Below are 23185 nucleotides of genomic sequence, written 5' to 3'. Positions count from 1 at the left end.
ACACAATATGCGCTAGATTGGTCGCCAGTCCACTGAAGGGCACACAAACTGAACAATATTAGTACAAAAATAATTTGAGACACAATCTGTATAAACATCTTTTGTTGATGCGTAGTTTAACTTAATTACTGAAAGTAACTACTTAATTTAATAATACCCCGGCGTCCTGGCCAAATTTCCCATTGGCCCTTACCAGTCATGGCCTCCTAATAATCCCCGTCTATGAATTGGCTTCATTACTCTGCTCTCCTCCCCACTGAGAGCAGGTGTGTGGTGAGTGTTCTGGCGCACTATGGCACCATCATCCAGGTGGGGCTGCACATTGGTGGTGGTGGAGAAGAGTCCCCATTACCTGTAAAGCGCTTTGAGTGGAGTGTCCAGAAAAGCGCTATATAAGTGTAAGCAATTATTATTATTATTATTATTATTGTTATTATTATTATTAATTTGGTTTGGAACGAACTGAGCTAAAGATATTTAACGTTACTACAATTACAATGATCTATTTCTGATAATAATTCCTTACACCTGTACTCGCTGAGGGGAAAAAAAGAAATATCTTCTAAAGTTCTAAATCAACCAATTTGTATGATCAAAAATAATGAGCCTGATCATTTCAAATTATTCATCCTCCTAAATACACTGGATGTGGACGTTATGTGCCTCGTGTGTGTTGTACGCTGGTAATTTTGGAAAGAGTACTTGTTTTCGATGCAACGGTAACCAAAAAGTAAAAAGAAAATGTATGAATAAAAAGGGGGTATTTTTCTAAATTGTATAAAAATGAAATAATCAAAATAAATCAGAAAACCTATACAAGTTTTTTGTAAGAATCCACGAAGCGCATTCCTGAATTAGACAGTTATACTGCATGGAGAAGGTATTTTTAAACGGGTCAAAGCGACTGGATAAGTAGTTCTAGAATGAATTTAAAGTAGAATATATATAGTTTTGTTTTTGTTTTAGAACAAAATGTGTGTCACTAATCTATGGAAGCCCGTTTCCGCCAGGGAGTAAAAAAAAAACGATACTAAAAAAAATATCTTCCGACTTAGTATCTCAGAATTGCGACTTAGAAACTCCTAATTGTGACTTAGCAACTCAGAATTCCGACTTAGCAACTCCTAATTGCGACTTAAAAACTCAGAATTACGAGTTTATATCTCACACTTGCGACTTCGAAATAGCCCACATTTCATTGTCTGTCCTTTTGTTATTGTAACGGATTCGGGTTCTAGGGCTTGTGCCCTCGCCGCTCCCACCCTAGTTCGTGCGTCACTGCATTTTACAATACAATAACAAAAGGACAGACGATGAAATATGGCTATTTCGAAGTCGCAAATGTGAGATATAAAGTCGGAATTCTGAGTTGCTAAGTCGGAATTCTGAGATACTAAGTCGGAATTCTGAGTTGCTAAGTCGCAATTCTGAGATACCATAGCGCATTTTTTTTACTCCCTGGCGGAAACGGGCTTCCATACTAATCATATTAAAATGTCATCCCTGCTCAAAAATGGATGCAGGAAGAAATGCTCACAGGGACCGTTTGTCGAATCAGGAATCAATTCGGGATTTGCCGAGTTCTACGGTAGGACATCTCCATAGCTGACAGCAAGAAAGGCTACACAGGAAGTAAAAGTGGAGATTTCGGGAACAGAAAGCCAGCTCCACACTGCAAGACTTGACGTGAGTATGTGAGACCTGAGACCTGAAGTTAGTTTTGTTCCTACGTTTTATTTTCATGTGTTGACTGAGCTACTGTACAGCTGTGCTGGAGTCGAACTGTAATATACTAACTAGCTGGAACAGAGCTGTATCTTCCAGACTGATCCATTAAGCCTGACTACAGACCTCCAGGAACAGAAACAGGTATCACACAACGTCACATTTTGTATATCGCGATTCTTCTATCAATATATGTTCTCTTAGTACGCAGAAAGTCTACTATGAGACTTGTCGCAAAACTCAACTGCTACACAAAACACCGTGCGCGCTGTAACTATGAGTGACTCAATGTGATTTAAGGGCGTGACTGGTTTCCGGCTGCAGATTGTTTTCTCAACAGATGTGCAGTGCATCAGCAAATAATGGTTTTAGTTGTTTCTATATGCGAACATTCTGCGAAGATGTTGAGAAATTTGTTACTTATTGGTTTGAAAGGCGTTTTTTTTAGATGTTTAGCAAATGAAAAGGGAGGCGATAGGCATTCAGGGTCCGGGGCATGAATCACATACATGAGATATGATATGTATAACAGATATGATGTATGTGACTTCCACAGAGCAGAGATCTTTACTTTATCTTTACTCACTGGTGTTACAAAACCAGGGCAAAGTCCAAAATGTGTTTGCCTTTGTCAAAATGGAGACATTAGAAACACTTTCATTTTCGTGTCATGAAAGTGAAAGTAACCAGATTGAGGGATCGCTGAGATCAGACTAATTCCACAGCCCTAACAAGTCTTTGAGCACAATACTGTATATGAGCGCAAGGCACCGGGGAACCTGTGTCAAAAAGAGAGAAAAAAAAGTAGCTTAACAGAGTAAAGCAGATTAGGGTCAAGGACAGGGATTTGTGGAAGTGTACAGTTTGCAATGCCTCTCACAATATAGTGTATGAAAGACAGAACATCAAAACCCCGCTCGTCCTACTTTCTGTTCACGGAGCTGTGGAATCAAAGCTGGCTGACTTTCACAGTTTTAACTATCTTTTCTTTGTCGCTAGATGCCAGACTGTCAGTGAGCAACAGGTCCTGTAGTTGGGAGTTTTCTTTTCATCAGCGCGAAGTAGGGGCGAAGAATCGGAAGGACTGCCCTGAGGTTGTGGCTCTGTCTTGGTGTGAAATGCGATGCTGTGCTTGAAACTTGAAGACCGTGTCAATAACAGTCAAACGACATGAAGTTTTTTTCCTATCACAGTGGCTTTAATCAAGCATTGGGAAAATGAGAGTTAGTAGATCTCTGGAGTACCACCGGTCATAAACCAGGTGTACAGCCAGTGTGTGATTTCAGCTTAATTCATAAAAATATCACCCTCTTTTTAAACAGAAATTAACAAACTGATAATGTTACAAATAAAAACTTGTAGAAATGTATTTTCTAGCACATAGATCACGATCCTGAAAGATTTGTGACCCCACCCTACATTTTTAAATGGAATAGTAATTTAGCGTTGCTATTAGTTTGCGAGAATGGATAGATTATTAATATATTGTAACAACCGCGGGGTTCGGTACGGAATAGAGCAGAATTGCGACTCAGGAGAAGGGGTTAACCAACACATTTATGAAACAAGACAAGGGAAAGGTACACATAGGGATAGAGATTACAGCGCTGCACCTGCACCAACACACGACACGCAAGGGAAGAGACTCTCTCCCAGCCTCTGTCCCACTATATACAGTCCGGTAGACCGTTCCCAGCCTGCCTTGCGTGCGCATGGCTAAAGCACCCCGCGAGGTGCTACACTGTCCCCGCCTGAAGAGTCAGGCGTCCTGCTGACTCAAAACTGGCCCTCCAGGCTGCACACGCAGGGTGGGTTGCTCCTGCTTGCCTCTCCATCTGTGCCAGGACTCTCTGTCTCGGCTAGGGCCTCCACTCCATCCCTTCCTGACACCAATGTAGCAAATTCAGGTTCTTGGGCTTGTGCACTCACCGCATGGGCTTGAACCCGGGTCTCCGGGGTCGCTCAACAGGGGTGTTGCCAGCTGACCTTTCTTAGCCTGAGTGGCCAAGAACCCCGCAGGGGAGTAGAGGGTGGAGCCATCACCGCGCTGCTCCTGGCTCATACAACCTGTGTGTCGGACGTTTCATTACAATATTACCAACATTATATCATTATGGATAGCTCTATGTGGTTTGTAAAAAGTACTTTTTGCAGGAAAATTGTCTTCACAAAGGATTGTTTTTTTATTTCACGATTTTCCTGATTCACTTGCAGGAGACAAGGTTCGTCTGAACAATGGTGAGTTTACTTCAGTAAAATAATAGCTCTAGTAATGCATTAAAATCAAGAATATCAACAAAGCAGGCTTGAAAAAATTGAAGTTGTTTTAAATGTGTACATAGTTCTTTCAGACTGATTTTTGTAAATTATTAAGCCTCTGGATTTGTTCTGACAATCGCCTGATTCACACAGTGTGTTGTTTCTCCTGTTGTTGACACCTGTCAGTAAAGACTGATGAAACTCTCACTAAGAGAGCATGTGAATAATACAACTGTAAGACAATCACTCTTCTAATAATAGAGATTCTTTACACATCTCAGCAGGAAGAGTGCCACATTTTCGGTTTCTGTAGTTTAATGACCATTAACAAGTTTTACCAGAAAGGTGTAATATGACCACAGAGAGGAAATGTAATGTGCTTTGATTAGCTACAGGACTTTTAGTGTCTGTTCAGAAAGTGCAAGGCTGATTCTCAGGCAAATGCTAAGAAATTATTATAAATATCTAATTAACAAATATTCTTTCTTCTCATTTTCATAGGGAGGTTTTAGCAGTAGAAACAGTAAGTTGTCCTGTTTTTTAAATTTACCATTTGCTTTTGTCCATTAGTCCCTGTACTGTACTGTCCTTTCCAGTGCTCTCTCGCCAGGGAGAACCCCCATTTGTTGATGTTGTGCTTCATCTTCCCTCTGAGGTCTGCCAGCATCCTCTCCTCCAGCTCCCTCGTTCCCCACTGCATTGTGTTGGATGAGTGTTCCTCCTGTTTCACAGTCCTTGTTTTATCAGTGACACCAGCCAAAGCAAGTACTGTGTCCCTTTGTCCAATCCAGTTGGTGCCAGCCCCAACAGGATGCACTGGTAACTGAGCACCGCTCCCACTCCCAGGAGGTGAAAAGTTTTGTTCATTCTCCAGAACAGGTAGTCCCGAGTCTCCTCGACGAAACGCGTGTCCTGCGGACAATGCGGGTTCCCTAAAGAACCTCTCTGGTTGCGAGCCTCTGGTGCACGGCCATCCAGTTGAGGTCCTTCAGCTTGCTGTCCAATTCCTTCGGCTGCGCCCTTTCCCAGACCTGTCTGGGAACCTGTAGCCTTTCGCTGGCGACCAGCTGTCCCCTCACCTCCTTGTACAGGGATCTGTGGTTGGTGCAGAGCTCTGGCTATCTCATGGCCTCGTACCTTGACAGTATAGAACTCATCGGGATGGAGAACCACAGCCTGACAAAGTACTGGTACTTGTGGCTGATGGGTTCACGCAGCGCCAGACTGAGGTTGCAGAACAAGATGCAGTCAGTTTCAGAGGGAAATACGACATGTCTCTTCCCCCTTCCTCGACTGGCTGGCACATCCGGTTCCTTGTGATCAATATCTTGAGGGGCAGAGCTTGAGACCTTTCGGTGCCATCGTCCTTTCCTTCCAGGGTCAGAAGAACTTCAGTTTGCTCTTTCGGCGGTTGAGCTTCGACCCCGAGGCCCTGGGGTATTGCTCCATGACCTGCAGGGCTTTCTTCAACCCCCTGTCTGAATTCAGGAACAGCATCCTGTCATCTGCGTACTGGGAGATCTTCAGGTTTTCCCCAGCACCCCTCGGTATCGCCAGGCTATCGATGTTGGGGTCCTGTCTCATCGCCTCCGATAATGGCCCTGTGAAGAATGAAATCCCCCAGGTGTCCATTTACAGTACGTTGACCCTGCTGCCCACATCAGAGTACAGTATCTTTATCCAGCACTCTGAACAGATAGTTGTGGTTTACTCTGTCGAAGTCTTTCTCCTGGTCCAGACTCACCATCATCATGGGCATGTTCCGGTCTTCAGTCCAGGCGATGGCGTCTCTGGTGAACTGGAGGTTCCAGCTGATGGATTGCTCCTCCTTGCCACACGTATGGTCACTGCTGATGATGTGGGGCAGGACGGTCCTCTGTCTGCTGGCCAGTAGCTTGGACAGGATCTTGATATCCACGCAGAGCATCGTGATCGGCTTGGATTGCTCCTCCTTGCCACACGTATGGTCACTGCTGATGATGTGGGGCAGGGCGGTTCTCTGTCTGCTGGCCAGTAGCTTGGACAGGATCTTGATATCCACGCAGAGCATCGTGATCAGCTTCCAGTTCTTGATGTCTGCTGCGTCCCCTCCCTTGAAAAGCAGGGAAATGACGCCTTCCCTCATGGTGTCATGGTGTCTCCGAGATCCACCAGATCTGCCACCAGGGTGTCCCACAAGCAAGTGGAGAATTCCTTGGGGAGTCCATTCGGCCCCGTCACCTTGCCATTCTCCATGGACCAAAGCGCCGCTCTCAGATCCTGCACTGTAATCGGACTCTTCAAGTCCTTCCTCACCTGCTTCGGTACTCTTGCCTTTAGCCCCTTAAGAAAAGCATCGCCTGCCTCCACCTCTGTCTGCTTTTCTGACAAGAGCTCACTGTAGAAAGCAGTTACTGCTTCTACTTTGTCACCCTCTTCCAGCACTTTCTCTCCATCTCCCTGTCTCAGTCTGTGGATGACCCTCTTCTTCCTTGCTCCCCGGACCTGATTAAATAAATAAGAGGAAGAGGTTTCATTGTTTTCATAATGCTCCCTTTGTGCCTTGAACAGGAAAGCTTTGGCTTTCTCAGTGTACAGGTTGCGGAGCATCTCTTTCAGAACAGTGCAGAGCAAGTGAGATTTGGAAGAGAGAGAAGGGAAAGCAAAATGAGAGACAGAAATTCTTCCGGTGTTTAATGTTTCTGGAAGGTTTGTCGACATCATGAGAACTGAAAGAAAGGCATAGGTGATACAACGGTGGCAGAGTTGCTTGTTTTTATTGGAGGGTTGATGTTGAAAATGCTGTTGAAGAAGCATGAAAGGGACTTGGGTTGTAGTTTGGTGAAGATTAACGTGTTGAAGGTAAGGTCTCAGCAGCACTTGGTGGGAAGCACATCTGTCTGTGCCGAGGTGAATTGCTGAGTGCTAGAATGAAGTACAGTATGTGGTGCCGTGTTTAGCCCATGATCTTTTATGTTCTGGGAAGCAGCAGTGCAAGGTTAGAATTTGATCACCACACAAACTTCTGTTCAGTGAAACCATCTGTTGCTTTACAGAATTTATATTGAATACGTTTCAGATCTTACACATTTCTTCTACATTTGTCTGAATTTGTTTCTACTTGTGACTTCTGATGCATATATTACTATTACGTTTTCAACAGTGCCTTGGACTGATTTTTTATTTTTTAGGAGTGAAATTTCAATTAATCCTTTCACAATCTGTGTTATGAAAAACTAAATATGTTTTTCATCCTCTCCTTTTATATGTATGCAATGTTTTATTTAAATGATAAGTCTGTATTGTGTTTTAATAATTGACAGAGAGTCCTGAGGAAACTATAAACCTGGTTGAAAAAAAAAAGAAGAATGGGAGACACAAGGGGCGTAAGGAGTGTGGTAAGTAGTGAAATATTTTATAGTAGGATTTCCCAGAGAGTATTTTCCAGTCATTATATTTTGAAAGAAGAATGTGCTGTTTGACTTCTGATATGATCCACACCTTAGTTAGTTTCTCAAGTGATGGCGTCTCTGGTGAGCTGGAGATTCCAGCTGAAGGATCGCCCCTCCACGCCACAAGTCTGGTGGCTATTGATGATGTGGAGCAGGGCGGTCCTCTGTCTGCCAGCCAGTAGCTTGGACAGGATCTTGACATCCACGTAGAGCATCGTGATCGGCCTCCAGTTCTTGAGGTCTGCTGCATCCCCTTCCTTGAAGAGCAGGGAGATGATGCCTTCCCTCATGGTGTCGCCGAGTTTCCCCAGGCGGAAGATCTCCTGCGCCACCTCCACCAGATCTGCCACCAGGGTGTCCCACAAGCAGGTGTAGAATTCCTTAGGGAGTCCATCCGGCCCCAGCACCTTGCCATTCTCCATGGACTAAAGCGCCGCTCTCGGCTCCAGTGCTGTAATCGGACCCTCCCTCACCTCCTGTGGAACTCTTGCCTTCAGCCTTCCCTTCAGAAAAGCATCGCCTGCTTCCACCTCCATCTGCTTTTTTGAAAAGAGCTTCTTGTAGAAAGCGGGCGCCGCTTCTACTTTGTCGCCCTCTTCCGCAGGCTGTGGATTACCCTCTTCTTCTGGGCTCCCCTGGCCTGATTAAAGAAATAAGAGGAAGAGGTTTCATTGTTTTCATAATGCTCCCTTTGTGCCTTGAACAGGAAAGCTTTGGCTTTCTCAGTGTACAGGTTGCGAGCGTCTCTTTCAGGTCCTGTGCACGGGCTGAATTGAATTGGGAAGCACAATAAGAAGAGCAAAGTAATGTTAGTCAGCGAACAGGTGGCAGGGCTAGCAGCTTGCAGCAGTAGCAGGACCAGCTAATTTGTACTGGAACTCTGTGGAAGGCAGCAGAGAATACTTCAGTGACATAGAAGACTACCCTGAAGCAGAAGCAGGAAAAGCAAGTGCAGAACAGTGCAGAGCAAGTGGGATTAGGAAGAGAGAGAAGGGAAAGCAAAATGAGAGACAGAAACTCTTCAGGTGTTTAATGTTTCTGGAAGGTTTGTCGACATCATGAGAACTGAAAGAAAGGCATAGGTGATACAACGGTGGCAGAGTTGCTTGTTTTTATTGGAGGGTTGATGTTGAAAATGCTGTTGAAGAAGCATGAAAGGGACTTGGGTTGTAGTTTGGCGAAGATTAACGTGATGAAGGTAAGGTCTCAGCAGCACTTGGTGGGAAGCACATCTGTCTGTGCCGAGGTGAATTGCTGAGTGCTAGAATGAAGTACAGTATGTGGTGCCGTGTTTAGCCCGTGATCTTTTATGTTCTGGGAAGCAGCAGTGCAAGGTTAGAATTTGATCACCACACAAACTTCTGTTCAGTGAAACCATCTGTTGCTTTACAGAATTTATACTGAATACGTTTCAGATCTTACACATTTCTTCTACATTTGTCTGAATTTGTTTCTACTTGTGACTTCTGATGCATATATTACTATTACGTTTTCGACAGTGCCTTGGACTGATTTTTTATTTTTTAGGAGTGAAATATCAATTAATCCTTTCACAATCTGTGTTATGAAAAACTAAATATGTTTTTCATCCTCTCCTTTTATATGTATGCAATGTTTTCTTTAAATGATAAGTCTGTATTGTGTTTTAATAATTGACAGAGAGTCCTGAGGAAACTATAAACCTGGTTGAAAAAAAAAAGAAGAAATGGAGACACAAGGGGCGTAAGGAGTGTGGTAAGTAGTGAAATATTTTATAGTAGGATTTCCCAGAGAGTATTTTCCAGTCATTATATTTTGAAAGAAGAATGTGCTGTTTGACTTCTGATATGATCCTCACCTTAGTTAGTTTCTCTACCCAGAATACTTTTTTTTTTTTACTGTTAAGCCTCAACTACTCATTTGGATTGATTGTGTCAAAATCTTCAAGGAATCTGAACATTTGGGCTGAACTCCTGCACAATCTCTTTTGTGAAACACTAAAGGGATTTAGTTCCTTTCACTTGTCTAAATATTAACACCCTTCCCATTCACCAGAGGTTATTACTATGTGAAAATGTATGTATGCATATATATGTATAGAACAGATCTAGAACAACAGATTGAAGAGGTGCTTGATGAGTAACATTAGTACTGTTCTGTGTGTAGTATCATTATAGGTGTGGTTTTAAAGTCATGATAACAGATGTTACACTCTTTCTGTTTTTAATGGAGGCCTTATACTGCTTAGGACAGCTGTCATTGTACTCCTGCTCTCACTACAGCAGTAGAGGGTGTTGTATTTAATTGTTAATTCCTGTTTTCTGTATTTGGAGAGAGAAGAATAGCAGAGCTTGAACAACAGAATAAAGAGCTGCGTGATGAGAACAGTAAGTACTGCTTTGTTTTTTGCATTTAAAATGTGGAATCATTTAACAGTGTGCTTTTACAGTCATAAGAACACAGGTAGAACAGGTATTACACTCTGTTTTTTAATCAAGTCTTTTTTACTGCTAAATATGGCTGCCCTTGATGTACACTCCTGCCCTCTCATTTAAGGTGGGTGTTGTGTTCTGTTGTTAACTCCTGTTATCTGTATTTGCAGTGAGCAGAATAGAAGAGCTTGAGAAACTGAAAAAAGAGTTGTGTGATGAGAAAAGTAAGTACTGCTCTGTTTTTGTGTCAAAAGTATGAAAATATCTAAGAATGTGGTTTTACAGTCATAAGAACACACAATACACCTGTTCTGTTTTTTTAGTGGAGTCTTTTTTTATACTCTCAAAAAATGCAGCTGCTGTTGATTTACCCTCCTCAATCTCACTGAGGAGGGTGTTGTGTTCTGTCATGAATCTCTACAGGAACAGTGAGGTACAGTCAAGCCTTTACTGTGATGTCACTCAAGGGACTTTCAAACAGAGCTCACTTAACAACACGATCCCTACTTGTACTGACTCTATCTCCAAGCATTTAAACTGTAAATACAGTCAACTGTATAGCAGTACAGATTAACACTCTGCATTTGTAAGTGTTACAGCGCTGATGTTATGTATCAGTTTTGTCCAGTTACTGTTGTCTCCTATCGATTTGCATATTTGGCCCATAGATGTATTATTTGATTCAAGAGAAAAAGGAGGTCAGGAGATGACAACACTTCTGCATTGATTTGCATTATTTCTGGGTTAAGGAATTTTTACTTACAGTAACAGGAAATGTCCCCATAATACACCAAGTATGTTCTTGTGTTAAAGGAGATTTTTTCTCTCGGCAGTTGTATCTCCGCATGGATTGACTTGAATAGAGCATCACTCAGGATATTGATCAGTATCTCCATAAGTTGTCCTCTCTGAGGCCTCCCCAGGGACAAAACAGTATCCAACACTCCACCACTCTCTCTGTCTCCAGTTCAGATGATCTTGTTCACAGACGAGGACAATTGTCTTGACAATGGGCTTTCTGCTGCCATCTTGTTATCCCTGAATAGCCTCTGCGGATCTAAATAACAAGTTAGACACACAGACATATACACTTGTAGAGAAAGTAGAGTTGTATGTGAACGTTTGGGTATCCCTGGCCTGACTGAATGTTTCACTGAATCTCTAAGTGAAAAGAAGTTAACCCTTCCTCTTACTTAAACATGTCATGTTTCAGACATTTTAATGCACAATTACTGGTTATGTCCTGAATTTAACAGACTGGAAAAATATAACACAGTGAATGTGGCAGGTGCAAAGTTCTGGCGCCCTTTCAGTTGATTCACTTAAGGAATAAAACTTGATTGACTTATTAGGCCTTACATTAAGCCAGTTCAGTAAATACTTTGACCCTTCTATCCTCTCGGGATGTTGTGTCTACTCTCTACAACATGGGCTCGTCTGAGCAGCTGACTGAGGACTTGAAAATGAAGATAATTGATTTTTATGAAGCAACGAAGGGCTATAAAATGATCTAAATGTGCAATAAAATGTGGAAAATATGTCATGTATAAGTTTGACCCTGCAGAGGTTGTTATCTTCTTTTTACTTAGAGATTCTGTGAAACATGAAATTTGACCAGTGGTGCCCAAATGTTTGCATACACCTGTATATATTAAGAAGTCTGAAAATCTGATTAAATCCTTTTGATATTTCTTTTGACACACAGAGGTTCAGCACCTGTTTCTGTTTGATAACTTCATATTCAGATAAATCATGTCTTTAAACAATATCTAAATGCGGGTGTTCTACTCTCTTTAGTTATTTTAGGCCTGTAAACCATCCTGTAAATGTCTATTTGTAGAGATCAAAGAAGATTTGAGAAAGAGAGCTGTGAACAAGAAGGTTATGCAGATTAGGTGGTTGGCGATATGAGATGATGGGGCGGTCCGAAAAGAGGTCCCCAGTGGGGGGATCAGCCTGTAGGATGGAAAAGTTGTTGATAATAGTCCTGGGGATAGAGAGTGTGTTAGGGTGGAAGGGAAGCACCAGAGGAATGCAGTTATTAGGCCGGGGGTTCCTGGTCAACTTGATGGTCCGGGAGCTGTTTTTGGCTCGGATGAGGGCCCTGTCAATAACATGGGTGGGGTATCCTATGTGAATGAAAAAGAAGTGTATTTTGAGTGCTTGGTTCTGGAAATCCATGTTACCACTGCAGAGTCATCATACCCAAAGGAACTGTGAAAAAGAAAAGAGTTTTTAGTGTGTTTGGGGTGAAATGAGCTGTATAGGAGATAGCTGTGTGAATCTGTGGGTTTGTAATAGACTGAAGTAGAGAGTACTGTTTTATTTTTTGCATATAAAGTGTGGGATCATTTAACAGTGTGCTTTTACAGTCATAAGAACAGTTTTACACTTTTTCTGTTTTTTTGGTCAAGTCTTTTTTACTGCTAAATACAGCTGCCCTTGATTAACACTCCTGCCCTCTCATTTAAGGTGGGTGTTGTGTTCTGTTGTTAACTCCTGGTATCTGTATTTGCAGTGAGCAGAATAGAAGAGCTTGAGAAACTGAAAAAAGAGTTGTGTGATGAGAAAAGTAAGTACTGCTCTGTTTTTGTGTCAAAAGTATGAAAATATCTAAGAATTTGGTTTTTTAGTCATAAGACCACACGTTACACCTGTTCTGTTTCTTTAGTGGAGTCTTTTTTACTCTTAAAAAATGCAGCTGCTGTTGATTTACACTCCTCACTCTCACTGAGGAGGGTGTTGTGTTCTGTCATGAATCTCTACAGGAACTGTGAGGTACAGTCAAGCCTTTACTGTGGTGTCACTCAAGGGACTTTCAAACAGTGGTCACTTAAAACCACGATCCCTACTTGAAATGACTCCAAGCTTTCAAACTGTAAATAAAGTCAATTTAATAGTACAGATGAACACTGTGCATTTGTATGTATTACAGCACTGATATTATGAATCAGTTTTGTCCAGTTACTGTTGTCTCCTATTGATTTGCATGTTTGGCCCATAGATGAACTATTTGACTCAAGAGAAAAAGGAGGTCTGGACAAAAATATACACAGCACACAGTCTGCTTTTGTCTACATTGATTTCTTGAACACAGCACTGTGTGGCCTTCTATTGACCACCTAGTTGTCCTCTCTGAGGCCTCCCCAGGGACAAAACAGTATCGAACACTCCGCCACTCTCTGTGTCTCCAGTTCAGATGATCTTGTTCACAGACGAGGACAATTGTCTTGACAATGGGCTTTCTGCTGTCATCTTGTTATCCCTGAATAGCCTCTGCAGATCTAAATAACAAGTTAGACATGAAGACATATACACTTGTAGAGAAAGTACAGTTGTATGTGAACGTTTAGGTATCCCTGGTCTGAGTGAATGTTTCACTGAATCTCTAAGTGAAAAGAAGTCAACCCTACCTCTTACTTAAACATGTCATCTTTCTGCACATTTTAATGCACAATTACTATTTATATGCTGAATTTAACAGATTGAAAAAAAATTAAACAGTGAACGTGGCAGGTGCAAAGATTGGGCACCCTTTCAATTGATTAATTAGTTCTTTTTTAAGGAATAAAACTTGATTGACTCATTAGGCCTTAAATTATACCAGGTAATGACAGTTTCAGTTCAATAAATACTTTGACCCTTGTAACCTCTCGGGATGTTGTGTCTACTCTCAACAACATGGGCTCCTTTGAGCAGCTAACTGAGGACTTGAAAATGAAGATAATTGACTCTTACAAAGCAAAGAAGGGCTATAAAATGATCTAAATGTGCATTAAAATGTGAAGAAATGTGTCATGTTTGAGTTTGACCAGGAAAGGGGTTGTGTTATCTTCTTTTCACTTAGAGATTCTGTGAAACATGAAACTTGACCAGTGGTGCCCAAACATTTGCATACAACTGCATACAGTATATTAAGAAGTCTGAAAAAGTGGTTTAAATCCTTTAGTTTTTTCTTTTGACACACAGAGGTCCAGCACCTGTTTCTTTTTGATACAATTTATCTGAATATGAGGGTATCTTTAAACAATAACTAAATGTGGGTGCTCTACTCTCTTTAGTTATTTAAGGCCAGTAAACAATCCTGTTATAACCTGTAAATGTCTATTTGCAGAGATCAAAGAAGATTTGGGAAAGAAGTATCATAAGCTCTGTAAGTATGGAGATGTTTGCAGAATTAATTTTTCTCAGTTTATACTATCAAAGCCAATTATTTGCTCTCATGCGTGCACATGTCCCTAGTTTCTGCTTGAGTCTCTCTGTGTTTCTTTCACTACAGAGAGTGTCAACTGTGTGTTTGGATCGATTTTGTTCAAATCTTCATGGAATCAGGAATGAATTATTTCACAAAAATATCTCTGTTCTGAATCACTACAGGACTTCAGCTTTCTTTCATCTCTCTAGATACAGTATAACAAGTTTCTCATTCTGGGAATTCTAAATATCTTAAAAGATACTGTAGGTTTTTATTACTTCTTCATAATATACTGTAGGAAGATCCAGTCATATGTGTTCATGTATTGTGTGCATTAAGAGTGGTTTTATCTCTTTTTAGATATTGCAGTGAGACGGGCCATGGGAGGTAATTCTTTTTGTTGTTATCACCAGAGTTGTTTGTTTTAATTATAATGTTTAAAATATCATAATTATTTTCATATTTCTGAATTGATACTGAATTTTATTCATTAAACAACAATCTAGATAATATTGTTAATATTGATAGAAGAGGTATTTATTAACCAATGTGGAAGAACTTACAATGTTTAGATGTTTGTGAAACACAAACAAAGCATCTGGTATAACAAATAGCTAAATTTATTTAAGATTACAAGATTTTCTAGTACACTTGAAAATGATTAAATGTAGGTCAAAGTGAAAGACAATAGTTTGTATTGTCCAGTTTTAAGGCTACATTGTGAATCCTGATTGTACTACCTGTTCCCAAGCCTAAGGCAAGATAAGTTAGGGTGTGGATCACTATGCTGTACAGTCCCTCCACAGCATGCTGGTGAAAGCAGTGTGATCAGTTCAGAATTCATCCTGAAAACCCTGGCAAATCTAGACAAGAAACTAGAATGATACAGACACAGTGAGGGAAGATAATCCATTTTAGTCTTTTTTTATTCAATCTATATCATCACATTTTGCAAACTGTCTCATCACTTATTTTGTAATTAATAGTATTCAAACAGTTTCTTGTGGAGATTCTTTTATATTGTGTGTAATGAAAAGTGGAAGCTTGCAGAGTATTAAAAAAGAAACTAAAAAGTTCATGTTTACACTACAGGAAGCATTATTGGTGTGTTAATTATGTGGTTAATAATAATAGAAAATTGGGTTTATTGTATTTCATTAGACTATGTCAGTCTGAATTCTGTTTTCACCATCAGTCAATGTACTGTATCAAGTATAAAAGAACTTGTACAGTTTTCACGTAATTATCAGATTTTTTTTCATAATGTATATCACATACACAGATCATTAAATATGACTGTTGTTTTGTTTCTAAAACCAGAAAGTGTTATCAGGTGAAATCTTTATCCGTGGTTCTACATTCTCTCTCTGTGCTTCTTTTCCCACAGTGGACGTGACCCTGGATGAGGACACAATGAACCCCTACCTGAGAGTGTCAGAAGATGGCAGAGAACTGAGGTGGACAGAGCAGCGCCAGACTCTCAGAGACACCCCAAAACGGTTTGATGAATACCCCTGTGTGCTGGGCAACAGGCTACCAGTAGAGATGAGGCGTGGGTGTTACTGGGAAGTGGAGGTTGGAAACAAGAAGTCCTGGGAGCTGGGAGTGGCCCGAGGCTCAGTGTCCAGGAAGGGGCAACTGAGTCTGAGCCCTGAAAATGGGTTTTGGGTCCTGAGTCTTTGGGATGGGAAGTTGACGGCCCTGACTGACTCAGAGACCCCACTGGACACAGACGTTCTCACAAGAGTGGGGATCCACGTGGACTATGAGGAGAAGGAACATTCTACAATGTTCAACAATGTTCCCTCCTCTACACATTTGAAAACAAAATAGATGGGGACGTTCGACCATTCTTCTCCCCTGGCAACAATGATAATGAACCCCTTTGCATTACAAACTGTACTGCAGAAGACATCAAAATGAATCCTGAGATCTAAAGAACAAAATGAAGGTCTCCTTCTCCTTCTCCTTCAATCCTGTGGACGGCTCACACATCTACACTTTTGAGGACAAAATAGACAGAAACATTCAACCATTCTTCTCTCCTGGCAATAATGATACAGATCCCCTTTGTATTACAGAACCTTTAGGGGAATGAACCTACTGCAGGGACAATGGATACAACATCTTCCCTAAGAATATTGAAATCCGGTGCCCTACAAAATTATGCATACTGCTAACAAAATAGGAAGGAATGGAAACAGAATGAGTTATTGCCATCCCAATTGGATTATGTGTGTGAAATATTTCTATATTTTATTCGATAATCATTATAGCATTGCACAGTGTGCACAAAGTTATATTTGTCACAGATGAATTCCAGAAAACACAGGGCTCAAATGTATTCACACCCCTAATCATTCTTTTAAAGTTCAGCAGAGACAAATCTCCAGTAGTTTTCTGCTCTATGGCTGGGCAGTGAAAGTCCTGAGAAATATATAGTTTCCTCTGCCCTTAGGGTGTAAAAGGAGGAAACACAGAGAAGACATTCGGAACCGATGGCTTTGTCACCATGGTGGAGGCCAGACAGCTCTTTGAAACCTCCCGCCAAATGGTCTCTGACCTCCAGAATTTGGGCCTGCTTCCACAGCGGTCTCCTGCCAGAAGAGGACACATTTGTATCTTCTGAAACAAGTTTTAGAGGAGAAACTGTAAATCCAAAGACAACAGGTGGAGATCTGCAACACAGCCTGGTGAGGGAGAGGAAGAGAGACCAGAGAATAATAATAATAATTGCTTACACTTATATAGCGCTTTTCTGGACACTCCACTCAAAGCGCTCTATAGGTAATGGGGACTCCCCTCCACCACCACCAATGTTGGAAGCTGGAATGTTGGATGGGAAGCTGATGGCCTTGACTGACCCTGAGACCCCACTGGACACAAAGATTCCCACAAAACTGGGGATCTGCATAGACTATGAGGAGGAGAAAGTCCTTTTTGAAGCAAAAATAGAGTGTAGTGTTCACCTGTTCTTCTCTCCTGGCAATAATGATAAGGATCCCCTTTGTATTATACAGTTTTAAAGGAAATGAATCTACTGCAGGGATCATGAATATACCATCTTCCCTAGGAATACTGACATACAGTGCCCCCCAGAATTATGCACACTCCTGCTGAAACAGATAGATATACTGTAATAGAATGAGTTATTGTCATCCAGATTGCAATATGTGTTTAAAATACTTCTATATTGGATATAGTTATAACACGATTTCAAAGAGAAAAGTCATATGTGTCATAAATGACTTCCTCACAAAACACAGTGCTCTTTAATCACACCTCAAATTATTCATTTAAAGTTCAACAGAAACAAATCTTGAATAACATTCTACTCTATAGATGTGCAGTAGACGTCCTGAGGAATATATAGAGACCCTCAAAGATTCCCCTGGTCCTGGGGTGTAAAAGAAGGAAACACAGAGCAGACATTCAGTAGTAGCGGCTTCATCATGGTCGAGGTCAGACAGCTCTCTGAAGACTGAGGCCATCTCTGACCTCCATCATTTGGGGAATGGCTATAAAAGAATCAACAGACAGCTATCACTTTCCACTGTAAAGTAAATTATGAAGAGATTTGAGACTACTCCTATACTGGCCACCCTGCCAGAAGAGGACACAAATGTATCTTATGAGACAAATGTTTCAGCAGTTCAAGTAGGTGACTGCGTCAGCATGCGTAGGCTGCAAAGGAACAAGTAAAGGTGTATTAGTAAAGGTCCTCTCACACCTGAAGAAAGCTCCACAGCCTAAATATTACAGCAGACAACTATACGTCCAAAGGTTACAGGTGGTGACGCACAGCAGAAACGGTTTAGGTGAGTGTTACGTCCCAGTGTGTGGTCCATGTTGTTTTGTTGCTATGTTCCACACTTCCTGATCTTGATTATTCACTAGTTTGACTAGACACACAGTCTTTGGCATCTTCAACACCCTAGCTAACCTCCACTGACTACCCAAAACCATACAAGACAAACGGCACTAGTTTAGTATGGGTGAGTGCCGTTTGTCTTGTATGGTTTGGGGTAGTCAGTGCAGGTTAGCTAGGGTGTTGAAGATTCTGAAGACCGTGTGTTTCGGGTTTTCTTTTGTAGTCAGGTCAGCATTCCTTCACTGTCCTAGCCAGCTCCATTTTGTTTGTTGTTTTCTTTTCTTTGGCACCACTCTAGTTCCCTCTCCCTGTGTGTTCTTGTGTCCTATTATGTACCCGTCACTTATTCACCTTAAAGTTATCACTTTTGCACCAACACTTGTTGTCATGCTTCCTAGTCACCAGAAACCCACCTGCATCCAAAACCTATCCTAAATGTTACACCCCTTTACCTCAGACAGTTGGGGTCGTAACAGTGAGGAACAGAGACCCAGGCTATGAGACCAGAGAGGTTAGATGTTCTGAGACCAAGTGCAGACTTGATCAGGTTTTATTTCACAATGCATCCGGGAGCTGTGCTGGCCCTAGCCTTTTAGCTATTATACTATTATCCCACTCCAACCTCATTTTACTCATTAGAACAATTAAATAAATTAATGGCATTACTAGAAATCTTTTATAAACCAGCTTTGAAAAACACATCATAAATAACAAGAAAATCATGTTTTACAGAGATGTATTGTTAACATTGTATTTTAAATAGAAACATAAATAACAGTAAACAGGATTGGTGTTACTGAAAGACTATTGCAAATCCTAACTTACAAATTACTGCAATGAAATCTTTGCAGGAAGGAATTGTAGACGTGTGAAATGAAGAAAAAACAAGGGCACTCGATAACAACCTAATTGCAATGATAAAAATAATCATGTTTTTATCCTCCTGATTAAAATTGATTTTAGAACCCACAGAGACAGCAGATTGAGCACCCCCTTCTGGTCTCACTAACACCAATTCCAGTAGCAACCTTAGTTTTTCCCATCCAGGTGCTTGTCAGACTCACACCTGCTGAGCTTCAGTAGGGTGCCAGCTGTGAGTTGCAGGGTGATATGGCTGCTGACCAGATAGTAATGATAAACTATAGGAGGAATTCAGTCAATAAAAAATGAAGGTGAAGCTACAACAGAATATATGTCATGACATATTAAAGAAAAAAAAAGAAATGTCAATTTCATTAGTACAATTGGTTGCAAATAGAGAATTAAAGGTGACACCATGTTATTTGTATGAATTAATTGAAAATAGACTATTAACACATGTTGTTTTGGTCCTGCAGTGCTTGAAAATAAGCAGCTAGAAAAAAACCTGAAAGTTTGCTCTTTTTCAGGTATGTCTTTAACAATTCTCTGACAGCTGCCCATTCTGGGTAACTCTAATTATCACAGTACCAGCCCTGCTGTGGAGTGAGACCTCAACACCTACTGAGCATCCAGTGCCAGGGATGAACTCCTTTTTACAGTTCTTCTGCAGCAGTTTGTTCCTGTAGGACAGCTGTCTGATTCCTAACCAAGCACATCTAGAATGTGACACTGTATAATGTCATTGGTTGTGATTACTACAGTATACAGTATTGCTTCTCACTGTGTATAAGCTATCATTCATGCTTAGCTTCACACGTTGTGTAGACTATTTTGCACTATCCTTTCTGTGCACGTCTGTAACTGCTCTGAGATAACTGCATATTCAAGATAATTAAAAATCTAAAGAATAACTCTGTTTCCACTTCCCCCAGATAATTGCTCTCTAATACTGATCACTCATGGACAAGCCGCTTATGAAAGCCCACACATTGCTTTCAGACACCAATCCCCACATTTACACCTTATAATTCAGCATGTATTGTCAGTTTAGCGCAACAGAAATCAGTCTGGCTTTAGACGAAAGAAACATTGTGAGATTGTCTGTGTCTTTGGGCCAGTGCTGTGTCTCTGGAGGTGAGGTGGTACAAAGGGAGCTCTGGTGAGCTGGTCCATCAGTACACAGACAGGAGGGAGACAGAAGACCCAGGCTACCAGGGCAGAGTGCAGCTGTTCCATCAGGAGCTGGAGAGAGGCAACGTGTCCCTGCTGCTCGAAGATGTCAGAACCTCAGACCAGAGCACCTACATTTGTCCCATCAGTTCTTTTTTCCTGCAAAGGCGTTTCACAAAATAGAATTGTCAAACTGCAAAATATTTAAGGTTGTAGTACACACCGAAAATCATAATTCGATCATTAGACACCTCATATTCATATAAAGGTCTTGACTAAATTCTGAATAATCCTCATATCTCAGATTACAAGTTTGGGCTGTGCTGTCCTTTGTCACCACCTGACTCTAGCAGTGGCACAATTTTGACAATGTGAAAAAAAAAACAGTTATTTCATGTAATCTTAAATACTGGGACACACATTATTCCCGTAAATTTCAGGATAAAATTACTTGAAATAGATTAATTAGTCAGGGTTTTAATCTTCCATGACCAGTCACTAACATATTACACCTGTTGTACTTGAACGAGTTTCTTCTTCAGTTGTCCGGGTATTAAAACTGAAGTAGGAGAGCTGGAGAGCCCTCCTGGTTACTGCCCACGGGAATGGAGTTTGCAGTGAGCCTGGTCGTTGGAAATTACATGCTTGTACTCTCTAAAGGGACAAAAAGATATATTTTCTAAATTTCTAAATTAATTTGTATTATCAAAAATAATTAGCCTGATCATATCAAATTATTCATCCTCCTAAATACACTGGATGTGGTATTTGTACTGTATGTCTAATGTGTGTTGTACGCTGGTAATTATGGAAACAGTATTTGTTTTCAATGCAACATTTTGATTTCAGGTAAATGTTAAAATAAAAAGGTGGATTTTTTAGAACTCTATAAATATCAAATAATCAAAATTAATCAGAAAACCTGTTACAAGACGCGGGATTTTAGTAAGAATCCAGATCCCGCATTCCTGCAATTGACATACAGTTATACTGCATGTAGAAGGTATTTTTTATATGGGTCAAATCGACTAGATAAGTAGTTCTAGAATGAATTTAAAGTAGAATATACATATATATTTGTTTAAAAACAAAAAAGTGTGTCACTAATCACGTTAAAATGTCTTCCTTTCTCAAAAGCGGCGTTACTCACTATAAGAGCTACTCACAAATTGATCCAGTAAGGATTACTTTCACTTTGATGGGAAACTAAATCGCTACGAAATCCGCACAGGAACTGTTTTTTGAATCGGGAATCACATCCGGGACTTGTAAGGACACAGTATTAATTTCAGAATTTCCAACTGCCTATTAAGAAAGGTGGGTGTGAAACACTGTGAACAGTCTAGTGGGAAATTTCGCTTGATATTTCACTGTGGGTATTTCGTTCTACACTTTAACAACTCCTATAGCTGACAGCAAAAAAAAAAGGCTACACAGGAAGTAAAAGTTAAGATTTCGGGAACAGAAATCCAGCTCCACACTATATGACTACGTGAGTGTGTGAGGCGAGACCTGAAGGCAGTTTTGTTCCTACGTTTTATTGTCCTGTGTTGACTGAGCTACAGCTGTGCTGTTGTCGAACTGTAATATACAGTAGCAACTAGCTGGAACAGCTGTATCTTCCAGACTGATCCATTAAGCCTGGCTACAGGCCCCCAGGAACAGGTATCTCATGACGTCACATTTTTTATATCGTTTTACTTCGTTTGCGCTGTGACTATGAGTGACTCGGTTTGATTCAAAGGCGTGACTGGTTTTCGGCTGCAGATTAGTTTCTTAAATACTGACCAACAGATGTGCAGTACATCAACAAATAATGTTTTTAGTCGTTTCGATGTGCGAACGTTCTGCAAAACGTCATTTTAGATGTTTGGCAAATGAAAAGGGAATGTTTTTGCCTTTATCAAACTGGAGACAATCGAAACATCATGTCATGATGAGTTCGAAGGGGCTTTATTGAAATCGGCTTCATTTCTGTAACCAGACTGAGGAATCGCTGAGAGCAGACGGAGACAGTCAGGCCGTCGTGGAGACCTAACAAGTCTCCGAGCACTCAAATGACTCTCTGCAAGGCGCAGGGGAAACTGTTAGAGAGAGAGAGAAGTAGCATATTAGAGTAAAGCAGATTAGGGTCGAGGACGGTGAATTGTGAATATATGCCTCTCACAATATAGTGTACAGTATACAAGCGAGAACATCAGAATCCCGCTCGTCCTACTTTCTGTTCACGGAGCTGTGGGATCAAAGCTCGTTGACTTTCACGGAACAGTTTCGACACTCTTTTCTTTATCGCTAGATGCCAGACTGTCAGTGAGCAACAGGTCCTGTAGTTGGGAGTTTTCTTTTCATCAGCGCGTAGTAGGGGCGAAGAATCGGAAGGACTGCCCTGAGGTTGTGGCTCTGTCTTGGTGTGAAATACAATACTTGGAAATTGAAGACTGTTATTGACACAGCCTGTCAAAGTTCCCCAGTGCTGCTACTGTACATTAAAACCAAAGTCAAACGGGATGAAGTCCTATTTCTGTCACAGTGGCTTTAATCAAGCATTGGGAAAATGATTGTAGATCCCTGGAGTACCACCAGTCATAATCCAGGTGTACAGCCTTTGTGCGATTTCAGCCTCATTCGTACAATTATCGCCCTCTCTTGAAAAAATAGAAATGAATGAACTGATAATGTTAGAAAATAGAAATTTATTTTAGATAAATTACTAATATATTATCAATATTATATCATTATGGGTAACTCTATGTGGTTTATAAATAGTACTTTTTGCAGGAAAATTGTCTTTACAAAGGATTGTTCTTTTTATTTCACTGTTTTCCTGATTCAGTTGCAGGAGACAAGACTGGTCTGAACAATGGTGAGTTTACTTCAGTAAAATAACAGCTATTGTAATGCATTAAAATCAAGAATATCAACAAAGCAGGCTTTAAAAGAGCCTCTGGATTTGTTCTGACAATCGCCTGATTCACACAGTGTGTTGTTTCTCCTGTTGTTGACACCTGTCAGTAAAGACTGATGAAACTCTCACTAAGAGAGCATGTGAATAATACAACTTAAAGACAATCACTCTTCTAATAATAGAGCTTCTTGACTCAACTCAGGAGAAATAGTGCATCAGGTTTGGTTTCTGTAGTTTAATGGCCATTAACAAGTTTTACCAGAAAGGTGTAATATGACCACAGAGAGGAAATGTAATGTGCTTCGATTCTGAACAGATACTTAAAATACTGTAGCTCAAGTGCAAGGCTAATTCTCA

The 23185-nt window shown here is 40.8% G+C and overlaps 2 protein-coding genes across 9 annotated transcripts in view; both read left to right on the top strand.

The window, feature by feature from the left end:
* LOC148833651 (E3 ubiquitin-protein ligase TRIM21-like) overlaps positions 1 to 23185 on the top strand; it is a 59674-nt gene that overhangs the window by 16555 nt on the left and 19934 nt on the right. Inside the window, exons 1-2 of one of the 3 annotated variants that reach the window (XM_088915513.1) lie at positions 21181 to 21240; positions 22757 to 22786. The exons of 1 other annotated variant lie outside the window; for it this stretch is intronic. The gene's annotated coding sequence lies outside the window, so the exon portion shown is untranslated. Of the gene's footprint in view, positions 1 to 21180; positions 21241 to 21516; positions 21589 to 22756; positions 22787 to 23185 lie in introns of those variants that run through there. One more of the 3 variants, XM_088915512.1, reaches the window with a different exon arrangement.
* Positions 1286 to 17249, top strand: LOC148833652 (zinc finger protein RFP-like). Of its 6 annotated transcripts, none has more exons than XM_088915500.1 (12): positions 1286 to 1686; positions 2725 to 2819; positions 3940 to 3963; positions 4486 to 4507; positions 7287 to 7361; positions 9075 to 9149; positions 9728 to 9781; positions 9997 to 10050; positions 12345 to 12398; positions 13941 to 13979; positions 14382 to 14408; positions 15409 to 17249. In XM_088915500.1, the coding sequence occupies exons 3-12, from the start codon at positions 3961 to 3963 to the stop codon at positions 15852 to 15854; spliced, it is 849 nt and encodes a 282-aa protein (XP_088771626.1). In that variant the 5' UTR covers positions 1286 to 1686; positions 2725 to 2819; positions 3940 to 3960; the 3' UTR covers positions 15855 to 17249. The 6 variants fall into 6 exon arrangements, with proteins under 6 accessions (XP_088771626.1, XP_088771628.1, XP_088771629.1 ...); XM_088915502.1 differs by having other exon boundaries at positions 1286 to 1690; XM_088915501.1 differs by lacking the exon at positions 1286 to 1686 and adding an exon at positions 1701 to 1869.

Source organism: Atractosteus spatula, chromosome 5 (genome assembly GCF_055471065.1).
Source record: "Atractosteus spatula isolate fAtrSpa1 chromosome 5, fAtrSpa1.hap1, whole genome shotgun sequence".
NCBI lineage: Eukaryota > Metazoa > Chordata > Actinopteri > Semionotiformes > Lepisosteidae > Atractosteus > Atractosteus spatula.
This window is presented reverse-complemented; position numbering and strand designations above follow the sequence as displayed.

Coding starts and splice junctions, on each gene's coding strand:
- LOC148833652 (XM_088915503.1), top strand. Junction 13,980..14,381: donor AAAGAAGTATCATAAGCTCT/GTAAGTATGGAG, acceptor ATCTCTTTTTAG/ATATTGCAGTGAGACGGGCC. Junction 14,409..15,408: donor AGTGAGACGGGCCATGGGAG/GTAATTCTTTTT, acceptor CTTTTCCCACAG/TGGACGTGACCCTGGATGAG.